Source organism: Scylla paramamosain, chromosome 23, assembly GCF_035594125.1.
Source record: "Scylla paramamosain isolate STU-SP2022 chromosome 23, ASM3559412v1, whole genome shotgun sequence".
NCBI lineage: Eukaryota > Metazoa > Arthropoda > Malacostraca > Decapoda > Portunidae > Scylla > Scylla paramamosain.
The window spans coordinates 2,224,008-2,237,431 of NC_087173.1; the positions used below are offsets into that span (position 1 = coordinate 2,224,008).

Sequence of the window (13,424 nt, forward strand, 5' to 3'; positions counted from 1 at the left end):
CCTCCCAAAAAATGAAGCTAAGAGGTAGAGGTAGAGGGGAGGCAGGGAAAAATATGGTTAAGTAGCCTATTTATAAACCTTTACCTTGCTGTGACCTAGGCCAACTTATTACAGTATTCGAGGGGCGCCGAGCAACCTGTGTGAAAGTTTGATTAGGGGAGTGACCGTGTGAGAGAGTGTGTGACGTGTTGCCTTGATGGGATAACTTGCTTATTGACTGACTGTCTAATTTGGTGAATGATTGGCAGACTAACTGGGTGTACGGTTGGCTGACTGACTGACTGACTGGCTGACTAATCACAATATCAACCTCTCTCTCTCTCTCTCTCTCTCTCTCTCTCTCTCTCTCTCTCTCTCTCTCTCTCTCTCTCTCTCTCTCTCTCTTTTATAAGATTCATATATTTTTTTCGTATTAATCGCAACAGTATCTCTCTCTCTCTCTCTCTCTCTCTCTCTCTCTCTCTCTCTCTCTCTCTCTCTCTCTCTCTCTCTCTCTCAAGATTGCCCACAATATTCTAACATTCTTCTTTTCTCTCCTTGGTAATAATAACAGTAATACCTTTTCCCTCTTTCCCTCTTAAGAATAACAGTTAGTACCAGCATCCTCACTCTTCTTTTCCTCTCTTTTTCCCTCGTAAGATGAAAGTAGTCCTCATAATCTAATACTAATTTCTCTGTCCTACATTTTTCTGTCCCTCCCTCGTAAGAATGACAACAGCACGCGTATTCTAACACTCCTCTCTCCCTTCTCCTCCTCCTCGCGGCCCTGACAGTGGCGGTGGACTCTGCTAGTGTTCGCTATGTCGTTCATCAGCTCGTGGCTCCTGTTCGCCCTGGTGTGGTGGATCATCGCCTACATGCACGGAGACCTCCTGCCGCACCACCTCCCCGACCAACAAGCCGCCTCCAAGTGAGTGACAAGTTTGGACGTAAAATAGCGATGCGTTGAAGTAAGTGCGTATTTCGCCGCCATTATGTGTTAATAGTGGTGTTTATATTACGTCACTGCCTCTATGTACGTGTTTAAGGCTAACGATGGAATTTGTATTAGTAAAAGCGCTCTGTCTGTGTGTTACGAGAGGTTATGAGTACTTGCAGCGTAAATAGCGGTGCGATGAAAGAAGTGCGCACTCCGCCGCCATTACGCGTTAAGGGGATATGTATTACTAAGAGCGCTCCAGAGGTTATGATGTAAAATAGAGATGTGTTGAAACCGCCATTACATGTCTAAGACTGCAAGGGGGATTTGTACTAAGAGCGCTCTGTCTGTATGCCCGTCTGTCTGTCTATTTGTCTCGCTTTTCTTCAGCATTTCGCCGCAGTTACGTGTCCTAAGATTATTGGTGGGATCTATATTGCTAGGAGCGCTCTATTTGTGTGCCTGTCTGTCTGCCTCGCTTCTCTACGGCACTCCACTGCCACTACGTGTTTAAAATTACTGGTGTGATCTAGATTATCAAGAGCGCTGTCTGCCTTTTACCTATCTCCCTTTTCCACACCAATGGAGCAGAATTCTTGGATGAAAACTTAAGGATTCAAAGCGAAACGGTATATAATCTTTCGAAAAATAAGGATATTTCAACAATTACATCTGTAGTAAATGTTATCTTACGAATCCGTCACTAAACTATATACAGTTCCCTGAAAATATCGATATTTCAACAATCACGCCGCTACCAAGAGTTGTTAGTACTCGTAAAATTCACGAGGCAGAGCGAGACAAGACTAGGCTGGGATTGGTCAGGGAGTTTCCACAGCATGTTCTTGTCTCAAAATTGATTTCTTTAACTTCTTTTTTCATTGAGCAGCGCTATATCTGTAATTTTTCCTTGGAGGCGCTTTATGCAGCACTGTGGATGGCTGGGAAGGTTATGGAAGGTTATAAGGTCAAAGGCGCCCGTAGAGTGTATCGCTGTTCATCAATGATTCACAACAGTACGCGTGTGAAGTTTCCGACAGGTGGTGCTAAGGTCAGAGGTGGACTGTGGTGTGGAGGTGTCCATCACTGACTCGTGTTATGTGAATGAGTAATGGATATAGATCGTTTATTATGTATTGTATAGGGAATAGTTGAATGGGATCTGTGTATTCGTTTGATCTGCTGTACGCTCGTCCTTCATCTGTTCTATCCACCTGAGTACATCCTCGCATACATAAGACAACGAATTTTAATAGCACGATACTTTATTTCATTTTATTTTATAGTACGATGATATAATGAGAGAAGCGAAGAAAACATAGAAAACTTGGACAATTCTAAATGGATGACTAACTTTACCCTTTGTGAATATTCATGAGTCTCGTTTGGTACTGGATTTCCTCACGATGAAAGTAAGACGGAAAAAAAAACTTTACGTACACTGGAAAATTTCAGACTTAAAACTCATCTAATCCTACAAAAACACAAGTAGAGAGTGTCTGATCCTACATATTCTTCAGCAAACAGAATCTGACCCTACAAATTTTACAAGTAGAGTGTTCAATCCTACATATCCTTAGCTAAATACAATCCAAATCCACAAATACACAAGAAAACAGTCATCAACCCCACGCATCCTTCGGCAAAAAGAATCCAACCTCACAAATACATAAGTAGAGAGAATCAGCCCATGTACCGTAGGCCTAACAACCGCATTATAAACCGGAATTGAGAGCAGCGGCAGCGTATGGTTACCGTCGCCTATACTTAGCAGGGAGGTATGAAAGAGTGATGGAGGCGGTGAAAAATACAAGAGCACAGACAGCAGGGACGGGAATGGGAGGGAAGGACTGCTGCTGAGGTGATATATTATTTAGTGAGAAAAAATGGAGGTGTCATGTAAGTTTGGAGAGAAGAGAGGGGAGAGGAGGAGGAGGAGGAGGTGGTGAATGGGATAAGCTCTTTGTGTGTGTGTGTGTGTGTGTGTGTGTGTGTGTGTGTGTGTGTGTGTGTGTGTGTGTGTGTGTGTGTGTGTGTGTGTGTGTGTGTGTGTGTGTGTCGTTTTGCGTTTCAAGAGAAAGAAAGAGGGGGGAAAAAAGAAAGAAAAAAAAAACTGAGAGCGAGAAAGAGAAAAGACATCAAACAACCTTACTAATCCCTAATGTATGTACGTGCCCGTGTGTTTCAGCAGAGAGAGAGAGAGAGAGAGAGAGAGAGAGAGAGAGAGAGAGAGAGAGAGAGAGAGAGAGAGAGAGAGAGAGAGCATAGCAGATAACCACACCAATCCCTAATCCCTGTACTGTGTGCGTGTGTTTCAGCTGGACCCCCTGTGTAATGAGCATCTTCAGCTTCACCTCCTGCTTCCTGTTCAGCGTGGAGACTCAGCACACCATCGGCTACGGCTCGCGCCACACCACAGAGAAGTGTCCTGAGGCGATCTTTGTCATGTGCATTCAGAGCATTACGGGGGTCATGATACAGGTCAGTGCGCCCTTTCATCCGTCCAGGGTTTACTGCGTCACTCTTTGGTCTGACGCCTCTCCCATCACTGTGTCTTCTCTCTTTTCTTTTTCTCTCTCTTTCTTTCTTCTGGTTACTGTCAAAATTTATAATCTGTTCCCTCCCCTTTTCATCCGTCCAGGCCTTACTGCGTCACTCTTTGGTCTGACGCCTCGTCCCTCTCTTTGTGTCTTCTCTCTTTCTCTCTTTCTCTCTTTCTTTCTTTATTTCTTCTAGTTACTGCCAAAATTTATAATCTGTTCCCTCCCCGATCTTCTCTTTTTTTTTATAGTGTTGTTTTTGTTTTGTTTTATTTTGTTTTGTTTTGTTTGGTTTGGTTTGGTTGCTTGTTGTTCTATCTACTCTAAAAAAAATTATGCCACGCCTTTTTTTATTTTCTGCGCATCGTCTTTTTTTTCTTCTTGTTTTTGTTCTTGTTCTTGTTCTTCTTGTTCTTCTTTTTTGACGGCTTTTCAGCCTACTTTGAACATTTATACCTTACTTTTTTTTTTTTTTTTATCTGTCGTCTTCTTCCTGACAACTTAACCCCCTTTTACGTATCTTCTTTCTCCGTCTCCTTCTCTTCCTGCTCCTATCCAGCAAGCCTCTCCACGCCTTCCCCCATCATTCCCACCTCTTGCCCTCCAGGTTTTCTCGTCCCCCCACCCCCACTGCTGTAAAGAAGTAACTGCGCAGTATTATGACAACGTGATACAAAACCTTGACTGATAATATTTACCTGCTTGTGTTGGTAACTATGTAGAAATGTGCCTGTTTCTTCTTTTTTTCTTCTTTCTCGTACGTTTCTCGTTTTCTAATGTACTCTTTTTTTTTTCTTGTAATTCCTTCTTTTTTATTATCTTTTTCTCTTAGTGTTCTTCATGTTTGCTTTCTGTCTCTCTACTGTTCAGGCCTTTCTCATAATCCACTTTTTTATTACGTGTTCTCTTCCTGGCTCTCTTCTGCACAGGTCTTTCTCACGTTCCTCATTCTTCATGCATTCGTCTCCCACCTCTCTCCTGTGCAGTCTTTTCTAATAACTCCCCTCTGTCACGCATTCTCTTCCCGTCTCTCTGTCATTTCGTATTTTCTACTTTATCTTTTCCTATCTCTCCCTCTTGCATAGGCCTTTCTCATGCTCCTTTTCACTTACTATCCTCCCGTCTCTCTCCGCGCAGGCCTTCATGGTGGGCATCGTGTTCGCCAAACTGTCGCGGCCCAAGAAGCGCACCCAGACGCTTATGTTCTCGCGCAACGCCTGCCTGTGTCTGCGGGACGGCGAGATGTGCATGCTGTTCCGGGTAGGAGACATGAGGAAGTCACACATCATTGAAGCTCACGTGCGCGCGCAGCTCATCCGCAAGAGAGTCACGCTGGAGGGAGAGGTGTTGCCTTTCTTCCAGTACGAGTTGGACGTAGGTTATGATATCGGGGAGGACAGAATCTTCTTCATCTGGCCCATGACGATCATCCACAAGATCAATGAGAACTCCCCCCTCTTTGACCTCTCTGCTCACGACCTGCTAAGGGAGAAATTCGAGATCGTGGTTATCCTGGAGGGCGTCATCGAGTCCACAGGTACGTGACGGGTGTTTGAAGTGCTGGATACAAGTTCCTTCGTAATCAGGGTTTGATCCCACAGATTCTTTCGTGAGCAGAGTTTGATTCTACAAATTCTTTCACGAACAGAGCTTGATCCAACAAATTCTTCCGTGAACAAACTGATCCTGGATTTTATTTATTTTTTCTTTCTTTCATGAACAGAGTTTGATACCACAAATCCTTCCGTGTGTAGAGTTTGATCTGAAATTCTTCCATGAACAGACTGAGAAAAAAAAATAATAATAATATAAATGACTATATGTTAATAAGGATTCAAACTGATTAAACAAACTAAACAACCCTAAATGAACTCACAATTTAAACCAAGAAAAAAACTGACCGCATTTAAAACAAAAATCCAAAGCTTAAAATAAAACTGTTCGTGTTATTGAAGTGACTCACATTGTACCTAATAATTTTACTTCCCAGCATTTACAAACTTTCGTAAATCAAATGAAAGGAGCGTTGGCTTAAAAAAACGGCTCGTATTTCGCTAAGTATCGCCAATTTTCTATCCTCGTTAGTTATAATTGGTCGACGCATCACGCAAAGAGAGAGAGAGAGCGAGAGAGAGAGAGAGAGTGTGTGTGTGTGTGTATGTGTGTGTTGATGCAAAATTACACAGTTAATTATTATCCTGCCTCTATCTGTGTGCCTATTTCAACATCTGCTGACGTCTTTTTCTTCTATGTATGCTATTTTTGTGTCAATATTCCCTTTTCTTACTCAACATAAACTCCTTTCTTTCCCTCATTTTTTTCACCTTTTTCACAATTTTCTTGTCCAGGGATGACCACGCCAGCTTCCTCTTATCAAATATTCCGCTAAAACTCATAAATTTCATGCAAAACATCAACTTTTCCTTGTCATTCATTGCAATCCCTTTCATTTTTTTAATCCTTTTTCCTCCATCTTATTTTCTTAACAGAGTTCTTTTCCTCGAGATCCACTTATTTCCATCCTTTTTACTCCCATTTTCTTCTCTAGGGATGACCGCGTAAGCTTCTTTTTCTTATTTACACAACAACTTCTGCTAAAGCGCCTTTCTTTCATTCATCCATTTCCTCTAATTTCTACCCTTTTCCTCAAAATGTTCACCGTCTTTCCTTAATTTTCTTCTTCCGGACTGACCACACAAGTTACTCTTTCCAACGAAATTCCTGCTAAAAATCCTTTCTTTCTTCGACATTCACTCATTCTTTTTATAGTTTCATCCTTTTCTCAAATTTTCACACTTGTCTTCATCTTCTCCTCCAGGGATGACCACGCAGGCTCGCTCTTCTTATCTGCCCAATGAAATTCTCTGGGGCTACCGGTTCGAGCCCCTGGTGACGTTCAATAAGGAGCTCGGAGAATATGCCGTCGACTACTCCCTTTTCAACAACGTGTACCAGGTCAACACGCCACTCTACTCCGCGAGGGAACTAGCGCGCCTCAACAGCCAGGAGTCGACGCCAGGTGGGTGTTGTAGCCTCTTCTGTTTTGAAATTTCGATTCGCTTTTGTTTTTCGTCTTTTTTTTTCTCTTTTTTTTTTAACTGTTTGATTCTGGGATCTTCTTTTTTCGTTTTACTTTATATCATTTTACGATTTATTCTTCAGTTTTTGGCTTTTTTTTCTTTATAAAGCTCTTTAATCGTTTTTGTTGTTTTTCATCCTTTTTTTTTTTGCCGTAATTTTTATCTACTTTTCTTTTTTTTAAACGTTTGTCAAAAGTTTCACCGATTTGTTAGTTTTCTCTTTTCTCTTTTTTTCTTTTTTTCTTTTTTTCTTTTTTTCTCTGTGTCGTTTCACTTTTGTTTATTGCTGTGATGGTTGTTGGTAAAAAAAAATATCTCTTGTTTGTTTTAATAGTTTCTTTCTGTTTTTGTTTCTTGTTCGTTCTTTTTTCTATTTAGTTTATTTTTTTTATCCTTTCGCTTTTCTATATATATGCTCGTGATTATCCGTCTGATTTGTGACTCTCTCTCTCTCTCTCTCTCTCTCTCTCTCTCTCTCTCTCTCTCTCTCTCTCTCTCTCTCTCTCTCTCTCTCTCTCTCTCTCTCTCTCTCTCTCTAGGGATCTTCACTCTTTCCCCTCATCAATTATCTCGACATTTCTATGATTTTTGCCAGGTCTCTCACAGTGAAATCTTTCCTATTTTTTCCTTGTTTTCCTCACTTATCCTTGTTTTTCAGTCTTGTTTATCCATTACCTTCGTTTTAACTTTTATTCTGCTCCTCATTTACCATATTTCTTCTTTTTTTTTATTTTCCTTATTCACTATTTTCTTTATTTTTCCATCTGCGTTCCCTTCCCTTGTTTTGCAACGCTCGGTAATCTTCCTGTAACACCCTCCCGCTCTTTCTTCCTCTTTCCCTTCACTTCCTCGCGCCTCATCCGTCGCGGCTGCCACATCGCGTTAAATATTCAGTCCTCAGCGCCGAGCCAATCGAAGGTCCAGAAATAGGAGAGGTCGTTGTCCTAGTAGATCATAATGTGAACCTTCCTGGCTACTCTAGTCGTGTTTGGTTCCTGATGTTGTTGTGTCTTCTCGTGCCTCCTTCTGTGTGTTTTGATTGTAGTGTTCGGTTCTAGACAATTCCTCCTCATTGTCTTTTTTTTTTTTTCTGTAATTCTGTGTTACTTAAGTGTTTCCTGATGTTACGGTGTCTTTGTCTTGGAGTTTGTCTTTTCCCTTGCTGTCTCGTGTGTTTCCTTCTTGCTAGCCTGTGAATTTGATGCGCTCTGAACTCCTTCTTCCGTCTAGTTTAATTTATCAGTGTTTCCTTGTTGTTTTCTGACGTTATTCTGTCTTTGCCTCCAGTTTGTTTCCTCCAGTTATGATTCGTTATTTATCGTCCGTAAGTCCACCAAGGCAGTTCATTCCTCTCCTTCGTCTGTTTCTGCTCTTTTAACGGCGTCAGTCTAGTCCAGCATTGTTTGCTTCCTTTGGTTTGGTGTTTTGCTCCCTGTCTTCGTCCATCCAGATCTCATTTTCTGCCTTCTCAGCAGTGTCCTCCTGGTGATCAATCCATTAGAGTCGTTTTTAAGCCTTAGCTGTATTATTTACTGGTTGTGCGGCGTCCTTGGGGAGGAAGAGTGACTGGCACGGCTCTCCTCGTCCCATGACACGCGACCCCTGAACTTAAGACACAAAAGCTGCAGGGTCGACACCAGCAGGTTCTGGGACCATATTCTGAACTTCTGCGCCGCATCTCCACTACATTCAAAAGGTTCTAGTTGAAATTACACGGGTTTTTATGGGTGTCTTTACGGTTCTAGTGTCAGATTAACAAGATTCCTACGTTATGAACAGGGGAAACACTCTTGAGAACACGGTTAACCATCTCTGTGGCCTTTGAAAATAGTCGTGGCGAGAAAGCAAAGCATTTCTGAATACGGGTTTATAATATGTGACGGTTTTTAAGGATGTTTTTTACGGTTTTAGTGACAGATTAACAAGACTTCTACATTGTTAACATAAGAAACAGTCTTGAGAACACGGTTAATCATTTATGTGGTCTTTGAAAACAGTCGTGGTGAGAGAACAAAGCGTTTCAGAATACGTGCCTTGTTGGTTCTCCTATCATATCAGAGGCGTGGAGGTGATGGTGGTGGTGGTGGTTGCTGTTCCTGCTCGCTTCCCTTTTGATTATTGATCGCTGATGAGGGAGAGTGGTTACCGTGCCTGTGTGTGTATGTGTGTGTGTGTGTGTGTGTGCAGGTCAGTTCTACGTAGGATTGATTTCCCGCCGACCTCTTTTGTACTTCGCCACACACACACACACACACACACACACACACTTCCTTGTGCTGTTTCCTCTCAATAGAGGGGCGAGTAATTTCATTGGCTGTTGTATTTCTTTACGGCGCAACACTACGGCGTCACACAGCGGCGCAGAAGGAGTCGATAGCCTTCTCTGTTGTAGATAGGACTAAATGGACGCTTTATATAGTGGATAGGAGTGGGTAGTTGTCCTTGTACAGTGGATAGGGGTGGATAATTGTCTTATTACAGTGGAAAGAAGTGGATAGACGTCTTTTTTAGTGGATAGGAGTTGGTAGTTGTCTTTGTACAGTGGATAGGAGTGGATAATTGTCTTGGTACAGTGGAAAGAAGTGGATAGACGTCTTTTGTAGTGGATAGAAGTTGGTAGTTGTCCTTGTACAATGGATAGGAGTGGATAATTGTCTTAGTACAGTGGAAAGAAGTGGATAGACGTCTTTTGTAGTGGATAGGAGTTGGTAGTTGTCTTTGTACAGTGGATAGGAGTGGATAATTGTCTTAGTACAGTGGAAAGAAGTGGATAGATGTCTTTTATAGTGAATAGAAGTAGATATTCGTCTTTGAATAGTGGACAGAAGTGATAAACGCCTTTTATAGTGGATAGCACGTCTTGTACATTGGATAAGAGTGAAGAGACAACTTTTACATATTATTTCCCCTCAGCTAAGGGTGACATACGCATCATGGGTGTCACGTGACCACCCTCATACCAACGCCAAACACTCCTCAATGAATTCCGCGCCAAGACAAAGAGCGCGGTAATGCTCCGTTCACTCCCGCTTCACAAGTGGTTCAGAACACCTGTGGCGCTACTAGAATCCCTTGCTGGGCCATTAAAGCAATTAGCCCCGAACACTTGGGGGATATAAAGTGCTTATTAAGACTCGAGGTATCTGAGGTGTGTCCCTTTTTACTACCATGTGTGTGACTGTCAAGTAAAAGTTAAAGTGAGAAACTGAATAAAGATAGAAGAATGAAAGTTGATGGGCAGACCCCCTTGTTATTTTATTGTTTGCTGTTTTTGAGTCAAAGGTTTGGGTCATGTGGGTTTGAAGTAATATCGTCTCGACCGTCTAATTTAAACACTGATTCACACCACTGTTTATAGAAGACAGTTGAAAAGATACCGCTTCAAACCCACATGAACCAGTGCTTCATGAGACACAACCCCTACGATCCACAAGGAAGCGTTTCACCTTGACTTTTTTATCTTACTTCTCCGCTCATCTTCCACGTCCCCAAGCCCCCTACAATCTACAAATCCTGTCACTTCACCAGGATCCACCAGGAAACATTTCACCTTGGTTTTGAGTTTACCTCCCCTCCCGACCTCTACGCCCCCCATCATCCCCACCTCCTGCGTCCCACCAGTGCAGACTAAATATAGCAGCTGACCCTCTGTGGCCATGTGCAGCTCACTCTCGTACCACAGTGCACGTTTTCGCGGAAGTTCAAGCCTCGCCCAAAGATAGACTGTCACCCTTCGATATTTCCTCCCCAGACTTTCTTTTAGCAGCAGGCGACGAAAGCAGCTAAATTTTCGCAGGTCTCTGGGTTCCTGACAACAACGATGACTTAATTCTGCACTTATTTATATACTGTTCACCTTCTCTTCCTTCCTTCTTCGTAAAAATAATGTCATTTGTTCCTCTCTTCGGTCATGACCACTGGGCAGAAAGAGAAGGCGAAAACTCAAGGTCATCGTCCCGCCAGCAGCAGATAGGACAGAAAGAGGAGGAGGGAGAAGATGAGGATGACCAGGAGAGCTCCATCATCCCAGGTAGTGCTGCAGCTTCCAATACTAACGTGCTGCTAATGCTGGTGCTGGTGATGGTACTGATGCTAACCTAACCTTGTGTTTCTCCAAGGCCAAGCAGCTCACAGAGGAAGACCAGCACTGCCACAGCACCGCCTCGCTACCCGCGCATGCTGGCGTCCTGCGAGGCGGGTGCTGCTCTAGCCACTCACTATTCTTGCCTTAGTCTTGCATGTTTTCTACTAACTAGGCAGCTGTGGACGTCTGCTCAGAATGAGTTTGCTTTTGTCCCGGCTGGCTTGCTTCTTGTTCTTGAGGCTTGAGGTTCTTTCACACGAGGAGCCAAGTTGCGGCAATGGACTGCCTGTGACAGTTGTCCGTACACAATGCTGTTTGCCGCCAGCGACTCGTTGCGACCCCTCTCTCAGTCAAGAAAATGGGAAGCTTTTTCCTCTGTCCTGTTCCTCAAAGAATAAGAAGAAACACAATGAACGGTGGCTGCAACTGACTGCCTCGTGTGAAACCTCGCATTTAAAATAACGCCAATGCTTGTATGGCAACTCTCAGCTACGGCAACAGCTTTCAAAGATACAGTATGTTCGGCCGGACAACTAGAGTTGCCGCGCGTGAAAGCCTTCGTTCAAAACAATGCTTTGCCAAAAACTGTGACAACCAATCGCCTTGCGTGAGCTGTGTGAATAGTCTTAGTGATCGACTACAAGTTGCTTTTCCTTCCCCTGTAAACTTCTCAGTCCGTTTTCTTCAGTGACTCGTTTCATCAATGCACTAAAACTTACAATATGTCTTTTTTTTCAGATATTTCATACATCCATGATATACTTTTAAGGTGTGAAAACAAACGTAGTTCACAGGAGAAGTTTACGAAGGAGTGTGTGTGTGTGTGTGTGTGTGTGTGTGTCCTGAAGGTGGTGGGATGCGGTGCGGTTGAGTGCTTCTGACTGCGAGTTTTGTGTCAGTGGTGACGCCTCCTTCCTCCTCCTTTCTCTCTGTCTCATTCCTCCTCCTCCTCCTCCTCCTCCTCCTTCTGACTCTATCCTTTCGTCCTTCCTCCCTCCGGTGGCTTCAGGGTGATGGGCTGGGAGGGGACGAGTGCCTCAGGGGAAGAGGCTCAAAAGCTCATTAGGTCGTGGTGGGCACTCAGGCACTCTTGTGGGCACTCCTACCTCCCCCAGGGCCACACACACACACACACACACACACACACACACACATCTTTAAATAGACCAGCCACACCACAATAGCGAGAGAGAGAGAGAGAGAGAGAGAGTTATGAAAAATAGTAACATCTCTCATCACTTTGGAGATCGCCTGCAGGAGGAGGAAGAGGAGGAGGAGGAGGAGGAGGAGGAGGAGGAGGAGGAGGAGGAGGAGGAGGAGGAGGAGGAGGAGTGGCTGGAAGGAACGAAGAGAGTGATGAAAGATGAATGAAGACTTGGTACCTAAATCGAATAACTAACCATCACCATCCCCATCACTACCATCACCATCACCACCAAAACCACCACTAAATCCTTTCTTCATCTCCCATAACCACCACCACCACCACCACCACCATCACCATCTCTCCTTTGCATCTTTCCAGTTACGCCCCTCACGCCCGCCACGCCCATGTCCCCGCTGACGCCCATGACGCCCACCTCCGCCTCGGGCACCGGTTCCTGCGCCCTGGACATGCACTGCGCCAGCGCCGCCTGCGAGGACACCAATGCTACCCAGCCTCTTCTGCAGGACCATAACCATGTCTAGCAGGTTAGATGCGGAGGGAAGGAGGGAGGGAAGGAGGGAGAGAGGGAGAGTGCTATGAGGAGAGGGAAGGGAGAAGGAGAAGTGACGGAGGGAAGGGAAGAGAAGGGATAGTGTTATTGGGAGAGGGAAGGAGGGAGGGAGAAGGGTAGGAAAGAAGGAGGGAGGGAGGAGAAGGGAAGGAAAGAAAGAGGGAGCGAGGAGAAGGGAAGGAAAGGAGGGAAGGGATTGTTGGGAGAGGCAAAGAGGGAGGAAGAAGGGAGGGAGGGAAGGAAAGAAGGAAGGGAGAGCGCTATTGGGAGAGGGAAAGAGGGAGGGAGGAGGAGGAGGGAAGGGAAAGAAGGAAGGAATGGATGGTGGTATGAGAAGAGGGGGAGGATGGAAGAGAAGGAAGAAAGAGGTAAGGAAAAGAAAAAGAACAAAATCTTACATTACCGGTGAGACAGAGAGGAGAAAACGAGGAAGGGAGGCAGAGAGGAACGAAGAAAGGGAGGAAAGAAGAGGGCAAGGAAGGAAGGAAGGAAGGAAGGAAGGGAAGGAGGGAGGAAGAGGGGGAAAGAGAATAAAATCATGAGTGCAGCAAGGAGGACGAATCGAGGAAACGAGGAAGGAAGGAAGAGAAGGAAAGAAGGGAGGGAGGATGGAAAAGAGGGAGAAAGAAGGAACGAAGGGAAGGAAGAGGAAGCGAGAGGGAGGAAGGGAAAGAAGGAGAGAGGAAGGATGAGTGGATTTATTAAGAAAGGAAAGGTGGAAGAAATTAAGAAAATTGACGAGAGAGAGAGAGAGAGAGAGAGAGAGAGAGAGAGAGAGAGAGAGAGAGAGAGAGAGAGAGAGAATCACCGAAAAACTGAAAACACGCACGAGAGATCAGAGACAAGACGAAATGGTAACAAGACTTAATAATTAAATTAGAAAGAGAGAAAAAAAATGAACATCAGAGGAAACAGGAAGTAAGAAGAAGATAGAGACTAGATAAAAAGGGAAAATGAATATTGAAGAAGGAGGAGGAGGAGGAGGAGGAGGACGCAAGATGAAAGGTAATAGCAGCAGGTGGTCGGAAGGGAGACGGTGGACGAAGCAAGCCGAAATGACAGGAGGAAAATAAATAACACAGT

General features: G+C 44.2%; 1 protein-coding gene across 8 annotated transcripts in view; it reads left to right on the forward strand.

The window, feature by feature from the left end:
• The window catches only part of LOC135112004 (G protein-activated inward rectifier potassium channel 3-like), an 81,299-nt gene that overhangs the window by 61,064 nt on the left and 6,811 nt on the right, over positions 1-13,424 (forward strand). For 7 of the 8 annotated variants that reach the window (XM_064025796.1, XM_064025798.1, XM_064025797.1 and 4 more), the window contains 6 exons: positions 774-910; positions 3,238-3,400; positions 4,597-4,996; positions 6,278-6,478; positions 10,465-10,569; positions 12,149-12,315. In XM_064025796.1, coding sequence (XP_063881866.1) covers positions 774-910; positions 3,238-3,400; positions 4,597-4,996; positions 6,278-6,478; positions 10,465-10,569; positions 12,149-12,312 — 1,170 coding nt within the window. In that variant the 3' untranslated portion in view covers positions 12,313-12,315. The remainder of the gene's footprint in view (positions 1-773; positions 911-3,237; positions 3,401-4,596; positions 4,997-6,277; positions 6,479-10,464; positions 10,570-12,148; positions 12,316-13,424) is intronic. The other variant, XM_064025800.1, reaches the window with a different exon arrangement.